The sequence below is a fragment of the Gorilla gorilla genome, chromosome 3 (genome assembly GCF_029281585.2).
Source record: "Gorilla gorilla gorilla isolate KB3781 chromosome 3, NHGRI_mGorGor1-v2.1_pri, whole genome shotgun sequence".
Taxonomy (NCBI): Eukaryota; Metazoa; Chordata; class Mammalia; order Primates; family Hominidae; genus Gorilla; species Gorilla gorilla.
This window is the reverse complement of record NC_073227.2, coordinates 145,567,344-145,591,066: the sequence shown is the minus strand read 5'-3', so window position 1 is coordinate 145,591,066 and position 23,723 is coordinate 145,567,344. Positions and strand designations below refer to the sequence as shown.

The window sequence follows — 23,723 nt, the reverse complement described above, 5'->3', positions numbered from 1 at the left end:
CATGTTTTTGTGCTTGCTGCTTAAAACATTTCCATTGTTTCTCTCCTTAGGTGCAGAAAGAAATTTTGAATTTTTTATATGGTATACAAAGTCCATTCCTAACCCACACCAACCATACGGAAATACTTTCTTTCTCTAACGCCATGTTTTTGCATAGCTCTTTGCCTTCGTACCTGATACTGTCTTTGCCTAGAATATCTTTCATTCCTTTATTTCTCCATAAACTACTTCTACTTAGTATCATTGAAGGATCATTGACCATACTATTCTTTCCACCTATTCTGTGCTTAAACTATACTTGTTATACGGCACTACACTTAAGAAATGACAAAATTATCTCTTCTATTAAATTGCACTTCTTATGGGCCCTAGAGTTCCAAACTCCTGAGAGTTTAATAAAGTTTTTGGTGCATAGTCAGGGCTTCATAATTTTACAGGACAGTGTACTACATAGATTGGAAGGATTAGAAACTAGAGGCGTGGAAGTGAGTTAATTCTTATTATAATAGTACAGGCATGATGTAATTATGGACTGAACTAGGATCTTGGCAGAAGGGATGCACTGAAAAGAATGGGTGCCAGATGCATTAGAAAAGAAGAAACATGAGAATTTGTCTACTGATTGAGTATAAGAGAGGGGATGACCCTTAGCCGCAAGGTGTGGTAAAAAACAAACCAAGACAATATTATTAAAACAAAGCAGAAAACCAAAATAAGAAACAGGAAAAGCAAAGAATTTTAGGTACACTGTGTTTATGATGCCAACAGAACCTCCAGTGTAATATGTCCATCAGCGAGTTATAAATATGGGTGCAAAATTTTGGAGTGGAATCAGAGTTGATAGTACAGATTTGGAGGTTTTGTTCACAGAATTGATGCTTGCAGCAATGGAATAAATCTCTCTCTCTTTCTCTCTCTCTCTCTCTCTCACACACACACACACACACACACACACAAGTACTGAGAAAATAATGCAGTGAGAAGTATTCAAATTACTTTCTACAGAGACAAAAGAGAAACAGAAAACAAACTGTGTGTGATCAGAGATGCAGAATGATAAGAAATAATATTTATATAGACATTGAGCAGGAAAAAATGCCAAAAAGAAAAGATGGCCTGGCCTGTAGTGTGAACATTGCAAAAAGTAATGGAGAATAAGGACTTAGAAAGGTCACTGGACTTGAAAAATTTCAGTAGTCTTCTGACAGGGCCTTTTTTTAGTAAAGCAATGAAGGAAAAAAAATCAGACTAAAGATTTTCAGGAATAAATGGTCAGAGAAAACAGGTTGTGAAGCTTTCAAGAATGTTGTAGTAAAAATAGAATGAGTAAAAGCAGCCATTCCAGAGAATATTAAAATCGTTCATTCAATGCATTTATTTAAGTGACAACCACTGTTATGTACCAGATATTGTAAATGAAAGAATATATTAGGAGTAAAAAAGATGATATGAGAAGAATAAAAAGAAAAAAAAAACCTTGAATTAATTTAGTGACTTCTATGTCCTAATAATTATGCCAGAGACATTTATGGATATTAACTGATTCCATACATACTGTTTGATACATAGTAGGTGGTTAGTAAATGTTTGTCTCACAAACTGTAAAGTATAAATTTTTATGTTCATTTTTATTGATGCAGAAACTAAGCCTTTGAGGCACTAAAATGACTTTCCTAGGCCATGGGAGGCAAATAAAAGAACCAGAATTCAACAGAAATTCTGAGCATTTCTGTAGATACGCTAACTTATGTAAATGAGCATTTATATAGACATCTACATGGTTCAAGGAAGAGAGAGAACTTGAAGAAACACAAGAAAAATGAGTAACTTTTGAATTAAAGAGTTGGAGGAAATTGAATGGGAAGAGATTAATAGCACATATTAAGAAATTTTCCTGGCTGGGGCGCAGTGGCTCACGCCTGTAATCCCAGCACTTTGGGAGGCCAAGGCAGGCAGATCACGAGGTCAGAAGATCGAGACCATCCTGGCTAACACGGTGAAACCCCACCTCTACTAAAAATACAAAAAAAAAAAAAAAAAATTAGCCGGGCATGGTGGTGGGTGCCTGTAGTCCCAGCTACTCAGGAGGCTGAGACAGGAGAATGCCATGAACCTGGAAGGCGGAGGTTGCAGTGAGCTGAGATCACGACACAGCACGCCAGCCTGGGTGACAGAGCGAGACTCCATCTCAAAAAAAAAAAAAGAAAAGAAAAGAAATCTTCCTTAGAATGTTGACTTTGTCAGTGGAGTTTGTGACTGTCTCCAGGGTTGTGATACAGAAGAATTAGAAGTGGGGCTTGAATAGAGATTTGGTCCAGTTGGGAGAAAAGGGGATACATATCTGTAAAAGCTAAGCTCTGGAATAGATATGTGGAAGGCAAAGACATAATCTGGATAGAGAAAGACTAAGAATTAATATAGGCTGATTTTCTATAAGGGAAAATATTAAAGGTGAAGTAAAATGTATAACTTAAAGTAAGTACACCATTTGTAGAAATACAAAGTTTGATCAAATAGGTAGAAGTAAAAGAGAAACATCTGTTGGCTGGATGCTGTATGCAAAATCATGCTAGATCATTGGAAAAAATTAACTTATAAGACACATAAAAGTTTATGCTCCTGGAGATCCCAACAGTAGTTCAGTAAATAACTGAACCATGTAAAATTTAATTGGGGGATAAATAATTAAACCAATAGCTCTTTTAATCTGAAGAAAGAATAGATTTTCTTCAGGATACCATGAATAGCAAGGAGTTATTAACACCAACCATAAAATACATTATATTCCAATAAGATTTTATCAAACCAGAGTAAATAAAGTTGAGGTTATAATAACTATTTACTTTGTCTGTGAAAATATTTTCTATTTAAGCTGCAATAATTGTTTGCCCTGTTAATTTGCAAGTGAATTGAATGTTTTTTATTCACAAGATAAAAATAGCTTCAATTTTCATTTTAACTGAATATATGATAGTCTGTAGAGTCATTTTAAGATTTTCACTGATGGGGTTTTTGGATTTCAATGTATGTAAAAGTATAATGTTAATTCTCATGTTAAAAGAAGAAAATTTAATCAACCAAGCAAATAACCAAAATACATACTACCAAAGCAAAACAATCCCATCAGACCTACCAGTACAGCTTTGTAAAACAGTTTGAGAGTATGAATACAATTTTTCTAGACCAAATTTACAAGCATAATTCACAAGCATAGGATAGCACTTTGCAATGAATCTTTAACATGCACTAGAAAAAAACAGCATGTCATCACAGCATTTACTTTATTATAGAAATAAATGAATGACTCAATGGAAGACAGGATCAAGTTTGTAAACATTCAACTTCATATTCAGGAATTTATACATCTCATACAAGAGAATTTCCCTATATCTGATTGGTAATATTCTATATACTGTCTAAGAAACAGCATCTGCATGACAGGTAAAGAATTATTAGATTATAACATTACAATAGATAGGGCATCTCTTCCAAAATCATTATCAGAAACTTATTTAGCACTAACGAATGATAGACAGGTAGAGGGCTAGGTGCTTTGCATGATTAGAACAATACGGGTTGACATTTATTGAGCATTGTTTTTTGTTCCTGGTGCTATTCTAACCAGCTCACTTAAATTATTTTACTTACTCTCTTTAAAGTCAGTTTCATTATTACTCTGCCTAATCCACTGAAAACCGGATCCAGAAATGTTAATTTGCCCATACTCGTGCAATAGTAATAGTAGAGTCAGGATTCAATTCCACACAACTTAATTCCCAAGGTTCTACTCTTAATGTTAAGCTAAAGACTTTGGATTGAATCTTATGATATGATTTTTATTATTTCTATGCTTTGGTATAAGACAAGTAAAAGAAAGGGTATTTAGTGGCCTTTTGAAGCTCATAACCTGGAATAAGTTCAGTTGTACCTGCCTCTCTCTGGTTGGTGCTAAGTACAATGACTCAAACAGGTTATGACCCTGGACAGAAATTTCGCAGTCGTCTATGATTTGACTTTACAGGACTCTGAGAACTCAACTCTTCTATTGGAAGTAAGTCTTGGTCCACTGAAAGAAATTTTTATGTAGCTCACTGAAAGAAATTTGTATGTAGCTTTCCATCCTTTTGCAATGCATGCAAATAATTCATTCTGTCCTGGATTTCCTCTGTTGTCTCTAGCCAGGCCTCCTTAACTTCAGACCTTCTTAACTCCTACCTTAACTCCTAGTCTCCTTGGAGACCTTTCCTCCTAAACCTACCTTTAAAGTGTTGGAGAATTCCCAGTGACTGGTTCTAGTGCCTCTTTCCTTATCCTGCTATACTCTCTCTGATATGGTTTGGCTGTGTCCTCACTCAAATCTCACCTTGAATTGTAATAATCCCCATGTGTCCGCCAGGCATGGTGGCTCATGCCTGTAATCCCAGCACTTTGGAAGGCAGAAGCGGGTGGATCACCTGAGATCAGGAGTTCGAGACCAGTGTGGCCAACATGGTGAAACCCTGTCTCTACTAAAAATACAAAAATCAGCCGAGTGTGGTGGCGTGCACCTGTAATCCCAGCTACCCAGGAGGCTGAGGCAGGAGAATCACTGGAACCTGGGAAGCAGAGGCTGCAGTGAGCTGAGATTGTGCCACTACACTCCAGCCTGGGTGACAAAGCAAGAGTCCATCTCAAAAAAATATACATAAATAAATAAATAAAAATAATCCCCATGTGTCAAGGGCAGGGTCAGGTGGAGATAATTGAATCATGGGGGCAGCTTTGAGCACACTGTTCTTGTGGTAGTGAATAAGTCTCACAAGAACTGATGGTTTTATAAATAGGATTTCCCCTGTACAAGCTCTCTTGCCTGCTACCATGAAAGACGTGATTTTGCTCTTCCTCACCTTCTGCCATGATTGTGTGGCCTCCCCAGCCAATGTGGAACTGTATGTCCATTAAACTTCTTTTTCTTTATAAATTACCCAGTCTCAGGTATGTCTTTATTAGCAGCATGAGAACAGACTAATACACTCTGCAAAAGTGTTCTCATTCAGTTTATTGGTTTTAAATGTCCTCTAAACACTGATGACTCTCAAATGTGTATATCCGGCCCTAACCCCAACCCTAAGCTCCACACTCATATCTCCAGCTTCCTAACTGGTATCTCTAAATGAATGAGTACCAGTCATTTGAAACTGTATTCAAATAAAATACTTTTGATTTCTCACAAAACTGTTCCTCCTTCAATGCTACCCATTTCAGTAAATGATATCATATCATTATCTGCGTAGGTGTTTGAGTGGAAAACTTAGATGATTCTGATTTCTCTCTTTCATTTGATCTCACATCCAATTTCTTTGTATTTTTTTATTATTATTATACTTTAAGTTCTAGGGCACACGTGCACAACGTGCAGGTTTGTTACATATGTATACATGTGCCATGTTGGTGTGCTGCACCCATTAACTCATCACTTACATTAGGTATATCTCCTAATGTTATCCCTCCCCCCTCCCCCGATCCCATGACAGGCCCCAGTGTATGATGTTCCCCTTCCTGTCTCACATCCAATTTCAAAGGCATGCCCCAAATCTATTTGCTCAATTTTCATTTCTCTACATAAGTACAAAGTTACTCTACTTGGATAACTATATTAATTAGTGCCTAAATGGTGCACAGGTTTCTCTCCATAAATCCTCTCATCAGATTCTATCCAAATGTAGACCAGTTTATGTGTCTCTTCTGTTTAAAACTCCCCAGTAGTTTCTCACCTAAAGGTAAACTGGAAAACCCCAATTCTGTATCATGACGTATATGGCCTGTATATGGCCTGCATGATTTAGCCCCTGCCTACCTCTCTGACTCCTTTCTCACTCTGGTCCAGATATGCTGACCTTCTTAGATAAAACAACGAGCTTAATTCCATTCCACAGCTCAGTCCTTTCAGCTTAAAGTTCATTTCTTAGAGAGACCAAGTATTGTGGTCTGAATGTGTTTCTTAAAATTTGTGTGGTGAAAGTCAGTTTTCCAAAATGATTTTGTTAAAAGAAAATTGGTAACAAACAACAAAATAAGACATGAATCAGCTCATTACCATATCCGTATATCTGGTACCCATAGCTGATAATTCTTAATGTCTCAAATTTTATCTTCTGCTCTATTACTTTCATAGCCATCTAACCAACTCTGATTTACCTAATACCAGCCTACAGAAAGTGGAGGAGGGGTATAAAATATTTATGTGTGTGAGTTTTTCTCTAGAACCTTTGGAAATCTTCATTTCTTGTAGTTTAGAATAGATATGGAAGAAGGGGACAAGCTAGGTTGATAAAATGTTGCAACTCAAATTTCTTTCACATCCTCTCCGAACAAGTTATCATATTTGTGTTCTCAATTTTAAGAGGATTTAAGCAAAGTAAAATACATTTACTAAATGAAGAATACACAAATATTCTTATTGGGGCTAGTAGTGGAATAAAAATGGTCAAAATTCTTTGACATTTCTCCAATCAATGAGTGATGCATGTTTCTCCTCACAGTGAATCTGGGCTGGTCACCACTGCTTTGACCAACAGAGTATTATAGAAGTGCTGCTATGGCACATCTGGGTCTGACCTTTGAGAGTTCTGGGAGCTTTCACTTGTGGCTCTTGGAGTTGAGAACCACCAACTAAAAAGTCCAACTACTTTGCTAAAGAACCACATCAGGAAGTTCTGAGACTACTTGAGGACAGAGGGGGCCTGGATGATCCTGAACCTTCCAACCAACCCTGCCAAGGCAGCAGGCATGCAAAGTCATCTTGGCCCCTCCAGATCATCCAGTCACCATGTAAATACTGTGAAGTGCCACCAGTCAACCTCATGAGACAGAAGCACCCAGTGTAGTCCCAAACCACAAAACCATGAGATATGATAAAAATATAAATAAAATAAAAATTAAATAAAATCTTAGAGTAATAAGTAAAATGTTTACTGTTTGAATCCTCATTTAATGAATTGTTGGCTATCAGCAATGGATAACAAGAATAGGATATGTGTTAATATGACGTTCATTTAAATTAAACATTATATTCATGTAGTTCAAAAACTAATGTTTAATGAGAAAACAGCCAAACTTTACAAAGGAAAATGTACTGACCTTATAACTGCATTCGTTGAAGCATCAGCATCTGAGGCATTTACCAATAAAACATCTGTTCCAGTTGGTGCATCCTCAGGAATTGTTGTGAAATACGCGTTACTGGCAAATGTGGGGACATTGTCATTGACATCATCTACTATGACGTTGATTGTTCCAGTTCCAGTCAAAGCAGGGGATCCTAAAAAGAAAAGAAAATCAAGTCTCAATGTTTATAAACAAAAAATAACAAATTTAACAAAAATTAGCTGTAGACAGAATTACTAAAGAGAATTTAGGAAACATCAAAGTAAAATTTCTGAACACGTAAGTGATTGAGTGATTTTTAATTTTGTTACAAGACAAATGTTTTCATTTGTGAACTAGAATTTCAACTCTTTCCTAGTAACTCTGCACGAAAAGTGTATGTCATGCTCTTATTCTATTTTAAAGGTGCTGATTCAACAATGTAGAACACAACAATATCATTTGAATGCCACAAAAGAGGCACTGCCGGTAATTTCTCTGAAATTACATTAAAATAGCACAAAACCAGATTTGAAGAATACCCACAGGCATGGAAGAGCTGGCCAACTAACAAGGCAATGTTAAAAACTGGAGTCTCAGCTGTGACTATCATTGTTACTATCACAAATTCCAGAGTCTCTGAGGTATTTAAATCCCTTTCCCATACTGTCTGTGGGAGAGAAAAAAAAGCTTCAAGTTATATCTCAAAAGTGTCATCTTCCACGTGCTAGAATAACTTTATAATGATGAGCTAACTCAGAATCATGTGTGCTGCTTCTACTTAAAATTCAATGTAACGTGAAATGATTCATTTTTATTTCCTGTTCCAGCTGCTATCAATATATGGTGAAAACCCAACATTTGCCAAACACTTGGGCCACACTATCTGTACTAGACTAATTTTGTGGTGAAGGCTAGATGCCACATGGGTTGGAATTCTGTGGGCTGTCCCCATAACTGAAAGACAAATTATCTGCTGTTGGTTGTGTTTTCAAAACCGTTTTTCAAACTCAAATTCTTCTAAATAGAAACAATGAAGATCCATTTAACTGCATTTATGTAAAATAAAATAAAACCCCAGATACTCTCCTTTTCTGCTTAAGGTACTACTTTACCTTCAATAAAGTTATTTCCCTTAATATGACATTTAAATTCTACTTAACTTTACCATTCAATATTCTGTAAATAAAGCCATTCATTCATTTGTTTGTAAAATGTTTATGGAGTGCCCTCATTATCACAGAATGGTATTGAGATACACAACCTTACAATATTATTTTCTAATAGTCATGTGATTTGCTGGTATTTCCTTTACCACTATTCAATCATGTTTCTATGTTCTTAGATTGTAATTACTTGTGGCCTAGTACCAATGAGCTTTTATGCTCAGATGTGTGTATAGGAACCAAAATCAACAGATGGGGAAATTATGGAATGAAATGGTTTTGGAGATCTGTTATTTTTGTGAATTCTAGGTTAGATGAAAAAATGTGTATACCCAGTTGAGCAGAGCACAATAAAGAAGCATGATACCTCCCAGAAAATGATGCAATTAAATTTAGACTGCACACTGATCATTGTTGCCATATATATATATATATATAATAGATATATTAAGTGTTTCATTTAAATTAACATACAAATAGTCAAAAAATTTTGACGTCTAAGAAATATCTAAAAATTTAACATAAAGTTTATGACTTCAGAAATCTTACCTATTAGTGTTTGATTTTACACTAAAGGGAAAAATAGCCCTCAATCTATTGGTAATATGCATAATGAACTATAAACTAAAAAAAAATGTAAATGCCTTTTTAGTACTTGCTTACTGTAAGCAATGGTAAAATTATGCAACAAATATTTCACACACACAACAAAATAGATATGAATGTAGGATACGATGGAGAAACACATCAAATAAGACTGTAAAAATTCCATGCAACATATTAAAAGAAATATCAATAACAGTAAATATTTGTTTAGTCCTTAGATATGCATGCACTGGTTTAAGAAGTTCACATAAACTGTCTTATCTAATCCCCATAAATCAGCACTGCTGTCATCTCCATTTGGTATATGAGTAAGCTCAAGTTTAGAAAGTTTAAGTAGCTTTTTCAAGGCCACAGACCTAGTGAGGAATGTCACTGAGATGTGACCCATGTAAAGCAGCCCTGGAGTCTTTACCACTGACAAGAAGCTGGAAGGTACTGCCAGTAGGGGGAACAGTGCTGCTTCCTGTGCTGCTTTGGGGGTCTGGACAAGCAGTGCTGTCGCTGAGCCTAGAAGAGCACCAGGCAGGAGGTGGAGAAGAGGCCCAACAGGGAGGGACCTTCACTACTGGCCAGCTTAAGTTTGTAGGACATTTGAGCACAATAATCTTGGCATAGATTTTAAATTTCTCAAGAGCAATATATTAAGGCTAAAATAAATAGTTTGGAGTGTATTGTTGAGTACCAATGTTTGGCTTAAATTTCTTGAATGTGTGTTTCACTATATACAATTTTATGAAATGGAAGTTAATGCTCTGAATAATGTTAGTAGAATTCCCAACAGTTGCATTAAAAAAAATTACCTAGGGAATATGTGTGCATTTGTGTGAGCAAAAGGAGGTGTCATGGAAGAGAGAAAGAAACCGAAAGAGGGGATACATTAATCAAGGTTCCAGAGAGGCAAAGGATGGGAGGAGATGCAGGGTCCTTTAATCTCTTTTACTGGTATTTCACTCTACTCACTAAAAATCAATCTTCATCCATAAAATGAGAATAATAATAGACTCTACCCCAAAGGGGTATTGAGAAAAATGTAATGTGCTTAGGACACTACCTAGCACATAAATTATATTCCATGTTACCCATTGTTCTTCTTGTACTTGTTTTAGAGACCAAAAAACTCACAGAAATTGACATATAAAAAGTCATTTTTTATTATATAGTTTTCTGTATTACAGCTCTCAAGATTCTGCCCCCTCCCCAAACCTTTCAATTCAGTCTCATATTATTCAGGAAAATATTTTGAATCATAATTCATCTCAATGATTCACTTGTGGTAAAAATACATGAGACATTTAGCTCTCTAAAAATTCACAGCTTTATGGAAGACATAGTAAATTGGACATTTTTAAATGTGATATTTTAAGACTTACAGTGAGATTTCAAGAAAGATCTGAATATTTCTGATATACACATTGTGCTGTAATTCACAATTAGAAAATAAGTAACTGCCAGTCAAAGTCTTTACATTAATATTTGGTATTCTAAAGTGTCTGCTGATACACATATGGAAAACCACATTAAATTATGACTGACTCATTTGGACAAGAATATGTGATTTCTTTCTTTGTCTGTAAACCATATATTACTGTAGATACATTTTCTGAGTTAGAAAGCAAATGCTGGGGGGAGTAAAAAATGAGCCCTGTTTATCAAGGAAAGCTTACAGCAAGTTCAATCTCACTGTGCACACCAAAGAATATCAACTTATTTTTCCAGATGATTTTCAAAGCACTCAGGTGACAACAGACAATTCTGGCTTGAGGATCATTTGTTGATCCTTGAGATTAGTAAATGATTCTCAAGACTGGCAGATGATCCTTAAGCCACGATCAGCCCCATAGGTGATTCTACATCTATATGAGTCTGTTTTCAAGCCAAGAACTTTCTCCAGAGTATCCCTTTTCTCCCCTTATTATCAGCCACAACCCACTTCATAAGCACTTGCAGTTCTCTTCTTATTTTTTTTTTCCCACCTCAAGAAAAGTGAAGTACAATTTCTTCAACTGTCTCAACTTTCTTATTGCCCCAGGAAATGTGCCCACAAGTCTTGTTAGTTTTAAAAATTTTTTTTCCATAGGAAACCTTACAGAAATTTTGTTCTACATTTCTAAGCCTTTCACTGAGATTTAATTAACCTGAAATTTGAATCGTGCCTCCAATATGTTTGACTATTATTCTTGTGAATGGGGCTTACCAACCCTCCATCCCACTACAACAACCTGCTTGTTGACTGATAGCATAACCTCCAAATCAGCTTTATGCAGAAAAATGAAATCAAGGGAGAAAAATGGAATGTCTCTTAATTTCAAGTGAATCTTATTTTCACTGCATTTGTGCCAGATGAGTGACACAAACTCCCTAGTCCTTGGCGACCACAGATCTTGGCACTTCTTTTATGTGCTAATTGAATGAAGACGCTGTGTTTTTGTTGTTGCTTTTCTGTGTCTGTGTGTTTGCTTTTTTTTTTTTTATACTTTAAGTTCTAGGGTACATGCGCACAATGTGCAGGTTTGTTACATGTGTATACATGTGCCATGTTGGTGTGCTGCACCCATTAACTCATCATTTACATTAGGTATATCTCCTAATGCTTTCCCTCCCCCCTCATCCCACCCCAGGACAGAACCCGGTGTGTGATGTAACCCTTCCTTTTAACTGTGTGGAGAGGTTCTCCGGAGTATTACTGTTTCCCACCATGTAGTGGATACATCCTATGTGAAGTGCTGCATAATGTTTACTATTACTTTATCTTCCGTCCAAAGCTTTCTGCTGCCTCCGGGCTGTCAGATCCAACTGCCCATTTGTTGGTCTGCTCTTGCAAGTTACTGAAGAGCCTCAACATTAGTGTGTCAAAAACTGAAATTAGAGTCATTATCTGTAAACCTTGCTCATATATTTATATCTAAATTAAAATATAGGTGCATATACATACATGCATGTGTTATACATATTTCATTGAACACATTTGATACCAGATCTATACATATTTTATACATGTATTGCTCATTTAATGCACAGATTCCATAAAGTAGGTATTCTTGTTTGATTTTGTTAAACAACTTAAGACCCAAAGAACTGAACCAATTTCCATTTAGCCAGAATAGACAGAGAGCCAGTTTTGAATTCTTAAAAAAATATCTTTTCTAAGTTAATTAAGCTCAGATAAAACTCTGCCACTCTTATTGCAGATGTTTTGCTCTATATTATTATAATTATCAACGTACTCCAGTCACATCCTATTAAGTTATAAGTTAATTGAAAACAGGAATAATTATGTTTAATTAATTTTTATATTAGCCCATAATGCACACCATTAGGTCTTGTGCTCTGTCTGTATTAACTCTTTCTCTCATTTTCTATGTGAAAACCTGGTCTACATGGATGAAAGTTCACATAATTGAACACTTCTAGAAATACACAATCTAGGACTATACTTTTATAGTCTGGGACTTAGCCTAAGGCTGGGGTCAGAGAACAAGACTACAGACAAAGGTCAAAGTTTTGCAGATAGTGTACTACTTAGAAACAGAAGGTCCCAATTAAACGTGAATCCCATGAGAAGAGTCAGAATACTAGGGCCAATGTTTAGCTCAAATAGATCTGATAATGATGAATTATATAGGTAGTGGCGTAATAGGGCAAAATTGTTCAATTCCACCTGGGATTGATTTATGAAAACCAGATGCAATCACAAAGAGGCAGGATATAATGACACGGGCTCCTGATAGAGGACAGTGAACCAATGAAAGGGGTAAAATATACAAATAAAATTAAAAGTCAAGGTCTCAGAAACTTGTAATTGTAGAGGTTAAGAAGATGCAGTGGATATTTGAATTAGAAGTCAGAACTCCAGTTAAAAGTCAAAAGCCTAATTACAATTAGTAGTCTGATGAAAATAATTTCAAATTTAAATTTGTAAAGTTGTAGGTAGTGTGTGTACATATGTATGTACATATGTATTCATATAAACATAAATATAAACATGGATAAAGTGATAAAATTCTTCTTCAGTTTTCACATAAAATAGCCAAAAAAGAAAACCCAAATTCTGAATGGCATATCTTAAAATTTACACAAACCAAATTGTGCACATGCACACACTCATGGGAAGAGAGACAGAGAGAGAGAGAGATTGTACACAGGTTAATCTTCCAATTATTTATGATACCACAGTTAACCCTGGGCCTTGTGTGAGTCACATTTTATACTCTTAAGTATGAAAAACTATTAAACTAATAACTAGCATTGCCTTTAAGACTGGTAGCTTAGTCAGCTCAAATATATCAAATGAAGTTCAAGAAAATTTAAAATAAGACTTTTTTTTTTGAGACGGAGTTTCGCTCTTGTTGCCCAGGCTGAAGCGCAGTGGTGTGATCTCGGCTCACTGCAACCTCCGCCTCCCGGGTTCAAGCGATTCTCCTGGCTCAGCCTTCCAAGTAGCTGGGATTACAGGCACGTGTCACCATACCTGGCTAATTTTTGTGTTTTTAGTGGAGACGGGGTTTCACCTTGTCGGTCAGGCTAGTCTCGAACTCCTGACCTCAAGTGATCTCCTGCCTCAGCCTCCAAAAGTGCTGAGATTACAGGTGTGAGCCACTGTACCCGGCCTAAAACTTAACATAAGATTTGAAAAAAGAAAAAATTTCAGGTCACTGCTCTATCAGAATATACACAGATAATAAGTGTAATGAATGAGTTTAAACGATTGAAGTTCAAATGTCAGGAAGATTATATTTTTTATAATAGCAACTATAAATCAAAAACACTTCTCTGAAACATAAAAGGCTATTCAGCAGAAATAGAATTCTGCTTAACTTAATTCTGTTGCTTTGCAACAAAGCCATTTTCTTTCTTGACATCAAATATTTGGTGAATGGGTCCCCTGACTAGGGGTGTGTTTGTTGTAATAAAGTATTAGCTTCTTTTTTTCCCCATGAAGTAAACTCATTTTTCTCACAGTAAGTAAGCCATCCACTAAAAAATGTATTGAAATTCAGTCATCCTATATTAGCATTGAAGATTATGTGGTTAGATTAAAATTTGAATACAAAAAAATACATAAAAAGTATGTAACAATTTAAATATTACCAATACTTCTGTATTTTAAAAATTGTTTTATAAAATAATGTATTGCTGCTAATTAGTTCTATATATATGCTTATACAAATTAGATATATACACACTTAATATTTTTTTCATTATTTTTGCCTAGGAATCTATCAAAAACACTACATTTCCTTAAGATAAATTACATACTAAATAAAGGCATGAAGTAAAACTAAAATAATTACTTTAGTAAAGTTATGACAATGCCACTGAGAAATTGCACAACAAAGTGAATATACTTAATCACTAAACCATACACTTAAAAAAATCGTTAAAATGAGAAATGTAATGATAAGTACATCTTACTACAATTTTTAAAAATTATAAAATAAAAAATAATAATAACCAAATATTTTACGCCTGCAAAAAGCACATATGAGGAATTACTATTTGGAGGATATTAAAGAAACCCAAAAATTTCAACACAGTTATTGAAACTCTGAAACACTAGAGGCTACCACCTAATTTTAAACTCAACCTACCTCTACCTGCCTCCTGAGTGAAAATATCAAATTATATATTTAAGAATACTTATCAAAATAAGCTTTAAAAAAGGATTGTTTCAAAAAGATAGAATTAGAAAACTTTTTTGAAAATAATGAAATCCTCATAATGAAATCATGTTGGTTTTGATTTTATATAATCTTTATCATTCAGTTTATATAAATTTTATCATATTAATCATAGTTTATTGTCATTTCAAAGTTTAACTTACTTTGTATACTCAGATTTGTAGTTCACATGGAGTAAATGGATAATAGATTGAAACTGTTTTATCAGATTTCAATTCTATGGAACCTGATGGCAACTTTAGCTCTTATTCAATAGAATTTTGGAAATTAAATGTTTCTGGAGTTTTATCTTAAGAAAACACAAATAAAATTCTATGTAGAAATATTTTTTTCTGACTAAAGAGTAGCTGATTTAAAAGAATGCTATTTAAATAAATGATTTAGAATAATATTTAGATCACTAACAAACTTCATATAAAGTCTGCTACAAATAAGAGGAATTAAAACAATAACCAGTTATCAACTTTGGAAACAAGATTCCCATCTATGACAAATATGCCAATGGAAATAACAAAAGCTGCCCGAGACTCAAAAATAAAATTAAGTCAAATGCATTTCATGTCTGGTAATTGAAGGCAACTCTAGCACGATTTGATTTATAGAATTACTGGGGCCTTAAAAGTTTTCAAGCAATTTTCATTATTAAAAATGTTGATCATAACAGACAAGGCAAACTTTTCTATCATACATTCCCACAAATAATATTGACAAAATGTGATCTTTCTGGAATATTTAAAAACAATTATCTTCGGATGTAAAATGTCATATTACACAATTCTGACCTCTCTTTTTATTACAGAGCCATTTATAATGCAATGACCAGCTTCAACTAAATAATGTGACAGACAACAATTCAAAATGTTATCAGGTGCTCACCAATAAAATAAAGCATGATGATCAGTCCTTTTAGCTTTTAGCATTAACTTTGCAAAAACAGCAAGTTTCCCTCCATTAAAAAGCAATTTTCAATCCCTGCATAAGAATGAAATATATTCCCTTTCAGTTGGATGATAAATGCCCTTAATTAGAAATGCTAACAACTGAACTGTTCCCTGAAGACCTACTATTTATGCTGACACAAAAATACTTTATAACTAGACTTTTGTGCCAAATCTAGAGACAGAATCTCTATATCCCTTTAGTACAACAGACTGTGAATTATCTATAAAGGATAAAGGATAACATATTTAATTTGTGCACAGATTAATCTCCTACCCCCAAATTCAATGCAAACATACAGCCCAACTAACTGCATTGTCTATGCAGGTATGAGCATATCATATGTATTGTATGTTCATAGTATAATATCTAAGATTTGATTTGTACTTTATACTTAATAAAACCCTTGGATACATATTTTTTATTTATTGAGGGGAATAATGCTGTGATTTCTAATTCATGAATATTATGACTTTACCAGCTATTTTACTTAGAGAGAACCACAAGATTTTTTGCTTCCTAAACCAATGTTCTCTTTAATATAAAAATAAAATTTAATCCAAAGGGAAGAAATCCGTATAAACATAGTCTATATAAAACAGAATATGGTAGACAGGCTGACATTTGGGAATTGGTAAATAATTGTTAAGAAATCATCCCCTGTTAAGTGGATTGGCCTCAAATCCTGTAGTCACTGACAAACAGCTGAATGGGCGGTACAAGTTGTTTAGCTTTTATAACACAAATTTTTGTTGGTTGTTTTATAAATCCATAAAATTGAGATACTAGTGTCTAACTTTCAGGGCTATTGTGAGATTAAATGAGATAATATAGTACATATTCTGGAACTTACAAGCACTAAGTGTGCATATAATGAATATCATCTAATGTTTATGACTTTCTGAGATGTATCTCTACTTGAATGTCTTCCCTGAGAACTAAACTTTTATATTTAACTTTCTACGTGACATCTCAATTAGTTATAATATTTCAAACGTAATATGTCCAAAAACTAAGTCTTGGTAATTTGCCCTAAAATCTTTTTTCTCCCCATCTCCAAATTGCTCATCCAAATATTCTAGGACTCATGCCTGATTCGTGCCTTTTTGTAGCTTCCTATCCTTCCAATTCTACCATCAAGTCCAAGGATTCAACTTTCAAAATGGGTAAAATATGTAAGTACTTAACACTCTCTCGCCAGTTAATTTAACCGCATCATGTTTCATAACACTCCCAATCTATATACTATATTGTTTATTTTTTACTGTCTATTTTTGTGATTGTAATTTAAGCTGTATAAAGACAGAGACCTCTTCACCAGCCTATCTTCAGGACCTAGAAGAATATCTGGAGTAGAGTGCTCTATAAACATTTTGTGAAAAACAATATTAAGAGACTTGTTAAATATCAGTAAGCCCATAGAAGTGTAATAGTCTCACTGACTGTGTTAATCCCTTCTCACACTGCTATAAGGACATACCTGGGACTGGGCAATTTATAAAGGAAAGAGGTTTAATTGACTCACAATTAACCCAGAGCTGGGGAGGCCTCAAGAAACTTATAATCATGGCAGAATCAGAAGCAAACATGTCCTTATTCACAAGGCAGCAGGAGAGAGAAAAATGAGATGTGCAGAGTGAAGTGGGGTGAAGCCCTTATAGAACCATCACATCTCCTGAGAACTCACTCACTATTAGGAGAACAGCATGGAGGTAACTGCCCCCATGATTTAATCACCACCCACTAGGTCCCTCTCAGGACACATGGGGATTAAGGGAACTACAATTCACGATGAGATTTGGGTGGGCACACAGCCAAATCATATCATTCTGTCCCTGGCCCCTCTCAAATCTCATGTCCTCACATTTCAAAACACAATCATGCCTTCCCAACAGTCTCCCAAAGTCTTAACTTATTTCAGCATTAACTCAAAAGTCCAAGTCCAAAGTCTCATCTGAGAAAAGGTACATCCCTTCCACCTATGAGCCTGTAAAATCAAAAGCAAAGTAGTTACTTCATAGATATAATAGGGTACAGGCATTAGGTAAATACACCCATTCAAAACGGGAGAAATTGGCCAAAATGAAGGGGCTACAGGCCCCTGAAAGTCCGAAATCCAGAGGGGCAGTTAAAGCTTAAAACTCCAAATTGATCTCCTTTGACTCCATGTCTCACATCCAGGGCACACTGATGGAAGACATGGGCTCCCATGGTCTTGGGCAGCTCTGCCCCTGTGGCTTTGCAGGGTACAGCCCCACTCCCAGCTGCCTTCACAGGCTGGTGGTGAGTGCCTGCAGCTTTGCCAGGTGCACAGCTGCAAGCTGTCAGTGGAGCTACCATTCTAGGGTCTGGAGGATGCTGGCCTTCTTCTCACAGCTCCATGAGGCAATGCCCCAGCAGGCATATATCTTCTTTATTTAACAACTAAATTTAAACAATGTCTAAATTTAAGCTTATTTTCATCCTCTGAAATTTAGGCGGAGGTTCCCAAACCTTACTTCTTGACCTCTGTGCACCTGCAGGCTCAACACCATGTGGAAACTTCCAAGGCTTAGGGTTTGTACCCTCTGAGGCAACAGCCTGAGCTGAACCTTGGCCCCTTTCAGCCACGGCTAGAGTGACTGTGATGTGGGGCACCACATCCCTAGGTTGTACACAGCAGGGGTGCCCTGGGCCCACCCAAGGAAACCATTTTTTCCTCCTGGGCTTCCAGGCCTGTGATGGGAGAGGCTGTCGAGAAGGTCTCTGACATGCCTTGGAGACATTTTCCCCACTGTCTTGGTGATTATCATTCAGCTCCTGCTTACTCACGCAAATTTCTGCAGTGGGCTTGAATTTCTCCCCAGAAAATGGGTTTTTCTTTTATATTGCAATGTCAGGCTGCAAATTTTCCAAACTTTTATGCTCTGCTTCATCTTAAATCGTTTGTCATTTAGAAATTTCTTCTGCCAGATACCTTAAATCATCTCTCTCCAGTTCAAAGTTCCACAGATCTCTAGGGCAGGGGCAAAATGTTGCCAGTCTCTTTGCATAGCAAGAGTGACCTTTGCTCCAGTTTCCAAGAAATTCCTCATCTCCATCTGTGACCACCTCAGCCTGGACTTCATTTTACATACCACCTCAGCATTTTGGTCAAAGCCATTCAAAAAGTCTGTAGGAAGTTCCAAACTTTCCAACATTTTTCCCTCTTATTCTGAACCCTCCAAACTGTTCCAGTCTCTGCCAGTTACCCGGTTCCAAAGTCACTTCGGTATTTTTACAGCAGTGCCCTACTCTCTATGATATCAGTAACCTGTATTAGTCTGCTCTCATGCAGCTAATAAAGACATACCCAAGACTGGGTAATTTATAAAGGAAAGAGGTTTAATTGACCCACAGTTTGGCATGGCTGGGAAGGCCTCAAGAAACTTACAATCACAGCGGAGGGGGAAGCAATCATGTCTTTCTTCACATGGCGGCAGGAGACAGAAGTGCTGAGCAAAGGGGGAAAATCCCCTTATAAAACCATTAGATCTCATAAGAACTCACTCACTATCAGGAGAACAGCATGGAGGTAACTGCCCCCATGATTCAATAACTTTCCACAAGGTCCCTCCCATGACACATGGGGATTATGGGAACCACAATTCAAGATGCGATTTGCTGGAGACACAGGCAAACCATATCACTAACTGTAATCAGAACTTATTTATAAAGTGCATTAAATTAGCACCATAGTTTGATTTTAATTAATGCAAAATGATAACTGGCAGTGATAATTACCAATATTATCATCTTCTAGGCATAAATCCTAACAAATTCTTTATATCTTCTTTATTTAACAATTAAATTTAAACAATGTCTAAATTTAAGCTCATTTTCAAAATACCAATATTGAAATTACTGATTCCACTTAATTTGGCTTCATTTAAAAATGTTTTCAAACATTTATTTATTTGGGGAAAGAAAAATAGCAGTTGAATGTTTCATTTATTAAAGTGAAATGAATAAAGTATAAAAAGAAAATATTTTTTAAATTGCATATTTACAAGTTTATTTCATGGAGAGAGTCAGCAACATATTTTAAGGAATATCCTGATTTCCTTAGAAAAATTTAATAAATATGATATGGATGAGCAAGAATTTAGTTGAAAGGCAGAAATTCTAAATATTATACCTGACTTTGCCACTACCTGGGTCTGCAAGTTCTAGCACACTGCTTATCTATCCCAGCCTTCAATTTTCTTATCTGGAAAATAAAGGAAGTGGACTGGCTCATCTCCAAGAGACCTCCTGGCCAAAAAAAAAATCATCACTTAATGTCAGATTTCTCTAACTTAGAATTTTTTCATATGTAGCTTTCTTTAAAAACTCCTCCAAAATATACACTGAGTATAACTGTAGCATCCCCAAGGTGTCATACCAGTTTTTTTTACTGCTTTCTCGCACATTAATTCAGTTCCCTGAAAGAGCAGTGGCAGATATTAATGCCTCACAGCATTTAAATTTATTTTTGAGGGCATAATCTCATCTTGAGTTAAAAAAATTCTAAAAGGTCTGGACAAATTACTTACGTAAATATATATCTGTTGGAATAATTTATGTGAACACCAAAATTTCCATAATAAAATTTAAAACAAGCAAATGTTACATATTAAGTTGGTGTGAAATGATGGGCCCTTATATTTAAGCTATGTGAAACCAATTGCCACATGTGCTTAGAAAGTGCTTAGATGTTTGGGAGATATGGAAGATTCACAATTGTTTGCTTTGGGAAAACCAGGTATAAAAGAATTGTCGAATGGTGAAACTATTCAGGCCAGGCGCAGTGGCTCACGCCTAGCACTTTGGGAGGCCGAGGCCGGTGGATTGTCTGTGCTCAGGAGTTCGAGACCAGCCTGGGCAACACGGTGAAACCTCGTCTCTACTAAAATAAAAAAAAATTAGCCAGGCATGTGCCTGTAGTCCCAGTTACTTGGGAGGCTGAGGCAGGAGAATTGTTTGAACCCGGGAGGCGAAGGTTGCAGTGAGCCAAGATCATGCCACTACACACCAGCCTGGGCAACAGAGTGAGACTCCCTCTCCAAAACAAACAAACAAACAAACAAACAAAAACTATTCAGAAGCATGTAGTTTCTGCTCATGCAGGTTTTGAATTAAATCTTATGAACCAGAGTAAGAAAAGGTGGATAGTAAAGCACAGAGTAGCAATACGACCTGTCTAGAAATGTCTAATAGATAACAGAATTGAATCAGAGCCAGAAGGTTCAGGGGAAAGTCATGAGAATATAGCTCAAGCAGTATTTTAAGCACTTGAAACTGAATTAAAGCCATAAAATGCTTCACTGGGTCCTTACATGTGACTGCAATTTGTCACGTCACACTAAACACCACAAAGCTTTAAACACTTGTGCTGCTTTTCAAAAGAGAGGTCACTTTGAATGACCACAGCCAATGTAGCAAAAACTTCTGGAATTTCAGCCATGAATTAAAAATGATTTGCACTTTTTTCTTTTCGAAGTTTCTTTAAAAAAATCTGCAAACAATGAATATATAACAATAAACTAAATATAAGTACATTAAATAAATATAAATAATAGTTGCATATTAAAATAATAGGTTGTCTTTCAAATGATAACTATCATTATTCAACAAATATAACTTACTCATTCAACAAATATTTATTAAGCACCTATTATGTTGCAGGTCCTTTTCTAAGTGTTTCTGAGAATCCCATTTTGAATAAGACTTAGGAAGTTTACTTTCTCTGGAAATCTGATAGAGAAGTATAAGGTAAACAAACTCTATATACTCATATATTTTATGTAGAAGAACACAATATTAGATAGGAATTTGTGTTAAGAAATCATAAAGAGGAAGTTGATAGAGTGACACTGGGAAAAGGGAAAGGGCAAACATAACATTACTGGTCAGACAAGTCCTCTCTGAGAAGTTGACATTTTATCTAAAATAATGACAAAATGACCATGACATGGATGCCCTTCTCCCCCACCAAACCAAACCAAACAGCTGGCTGTAGAGTAGAAAATTCCAGGCAGAGAGAACTACAAGTGCAAAAGGCCAACATGGCAGAAAGGTTGGCATTTTTAAGGAAGCCTGATTGATTGGTTGGCATTGGCAGTATTCAGTAAATGTTTAGCAACTGCTTTCAAGAAACAGGCCAACTACATTCAAAGCATTCACTGATTTCCATGGTGTAAATACTTCCATGCTGGCCAATTACAATCTAATAATGTGATGATACTAAATGCAGAACTGAGAGGAGACAAAGGGTGAGCTGGGGCCAGTGCACGACTCTGGCTCAAAATAAAGGTGGCAGCTGGTGGTGGTGGAGGGGTTCAGATAAATGGACAGAGACCAAGTTATTTAATCCCATGTAGTCAGTGGTAAGACATTTAAATTTTATTCTTAGAAATCATTGCATGCTCTCTATGCAAGAGATAGGGTATGATGATCTAATTTATAGTTTTAAATGTTCTTGGGTTGCCTGTTGGATAATGCACCAAGCAGGAGAAAAGATAGGCAGTTAGCAAGCTATCATACTACCCCAGCTTAGACTAAGGAGATCGTTTTGGAGGTAAAGAAAAGTGGATAAATTCAGGACACTTTTGGACATTTTTGAAGCTGAGTCTCCTTGTTAATGAATTTGTTGGATATGGTGTACAGAGGAAGAGGAATGAAGAATAATAACAAGGTTTGCCTTCAGTAATTGTGAAATGATCTATGGAGCAATTCGTTTAAGGTAGGGAGGTGAATAGAAGTCAAAAGTGTTACTTTGGCCTTACTAAGCTTGAAATGTCTAGCAAACATGCCGACTGACATTAATAGCTAAAATAAGTATTTCTTTTTATCTATTTGATCAATAAACTTTCATATAGATATTAGTATTTCCAATCATAGATACAAACATGAAGGAATAGTAAAGTTGTCGAAGGTCATATAGCTGGGAATGTCAGAGGTAGGATGTAAAGTGGGGTTTAACTATAAAGTCTATGTATTTAACTACAGGATATACTTCCATTTCTAAATTAATTATCTGAATTCATTTTTTAAAGCATACTCTTCTAGTTTCCCTGATAATTTCCTGCTACTTGCTCCATTTAAAACATTATTTTATTTATTGCACATATGAGAAAATGGTAAGGCAAACTCTTGTAAGAAAGGCTACTTAGGAGTAGAATGCCTAACCCATATGAAGGACATAACTGCTTTTGAGCAAATTCTCCTTTAAACCATGTAGTAGTACCTGCATTACTATACCAGGTGGATGTGTTAGCCTCCTATGAGTTTCTACTTGGTACAGTAAATATTTCCAGAAGAAATAACTATAAGTAATGCATAATGAAGGCCAAATATCCATACTTTCTGTTATAGCTAAGCAACATATCATCAGTAATGCAATTGTAGTCTGTTTAGCAATTTAATTATCTACAGGAAAAATGAGATATAATTATTATACCCTCTTCCGGTTTTGTAATTTAGTAATGTAACTTTTAGCACCACATACATATGATACTGTGGTTGTAGCTTATTGGAGCAGTAGACAGGAGTAGTTAGAGTTTCCAAATATGCTATTCTGTAACCATGCAGTCGGTAAATAAAAATATGATGAGAGTTTAAATGGTAATGTTTTCTCCCTCCCACATTGAAACATTTAGTGGTTTGCATGATTAAAAACTGCCACTGCAATCTGTGCCATACTGATGAAGTTGACCTATCTCTGGGCTAAGGTAATAGTTCAAAAAAAATGCAAAGGAAAGGTGATTTGTGAGATAAAGAAGTAAACTCTCAAAATTTTTTTGAAACACTTTGATATTTTCCAGGCCCTTAGAACACTACAGATTTGAGAAAAACATTGCATCTGGGATCTCATAGCTGCCATATTTTTCTGAAATTTCTCATGTCATCTACAAGTTTGACTTTTGAATGAAAACAGTGAATATGTAATTTAAGTCCTCTGTCAGAGATCTCATTCTTGGAAAATAAGATTAAACTGTAGATTCTAAAACTGGATGTCTAAAACTCACATTCTCCTGAAAAAAGTGGTTATTCATATCAAGAGTATCCAAGGGAATTAATTTCAAGATCACCCAGTTCAACTTTCCTCACAACTTCTGTTTTCTGTATCACTCATAAAAGTGAACTTCAGACATCTAATTGAGTATTTATCCACCAGTGGCCTCAGAAATGCCAGTCTATTTCAGAGTGA

General features: G+C 35.7%; 1 protein-coding gene across 3 annotated transcripts in view; it reads right to left on the bottom strand.

Annotated features, from left to right (window-relative positions):
• Window positions 1-23,723, bottom strand: part of FAT4 (FAT atypical cadherin 4) — a 177,930-nt gene that overhangs the window by 51,427 nt on the left and 102,780 nt on the right. For all 3 annotated transcript variants that reach the window (XM_055384176.2, XM_019026020.4, XM_055384177.2), the window contains one exon: window positions 7,120-7,300. In XM_055384176.2, the coding sequence (XP_055240151.2) occupies window positions 7,120-7,300 (181 nt within the window). The remainder of the gene's footprint in view (window positions 1-7,119; window positions 7,301-23,723) is intronic.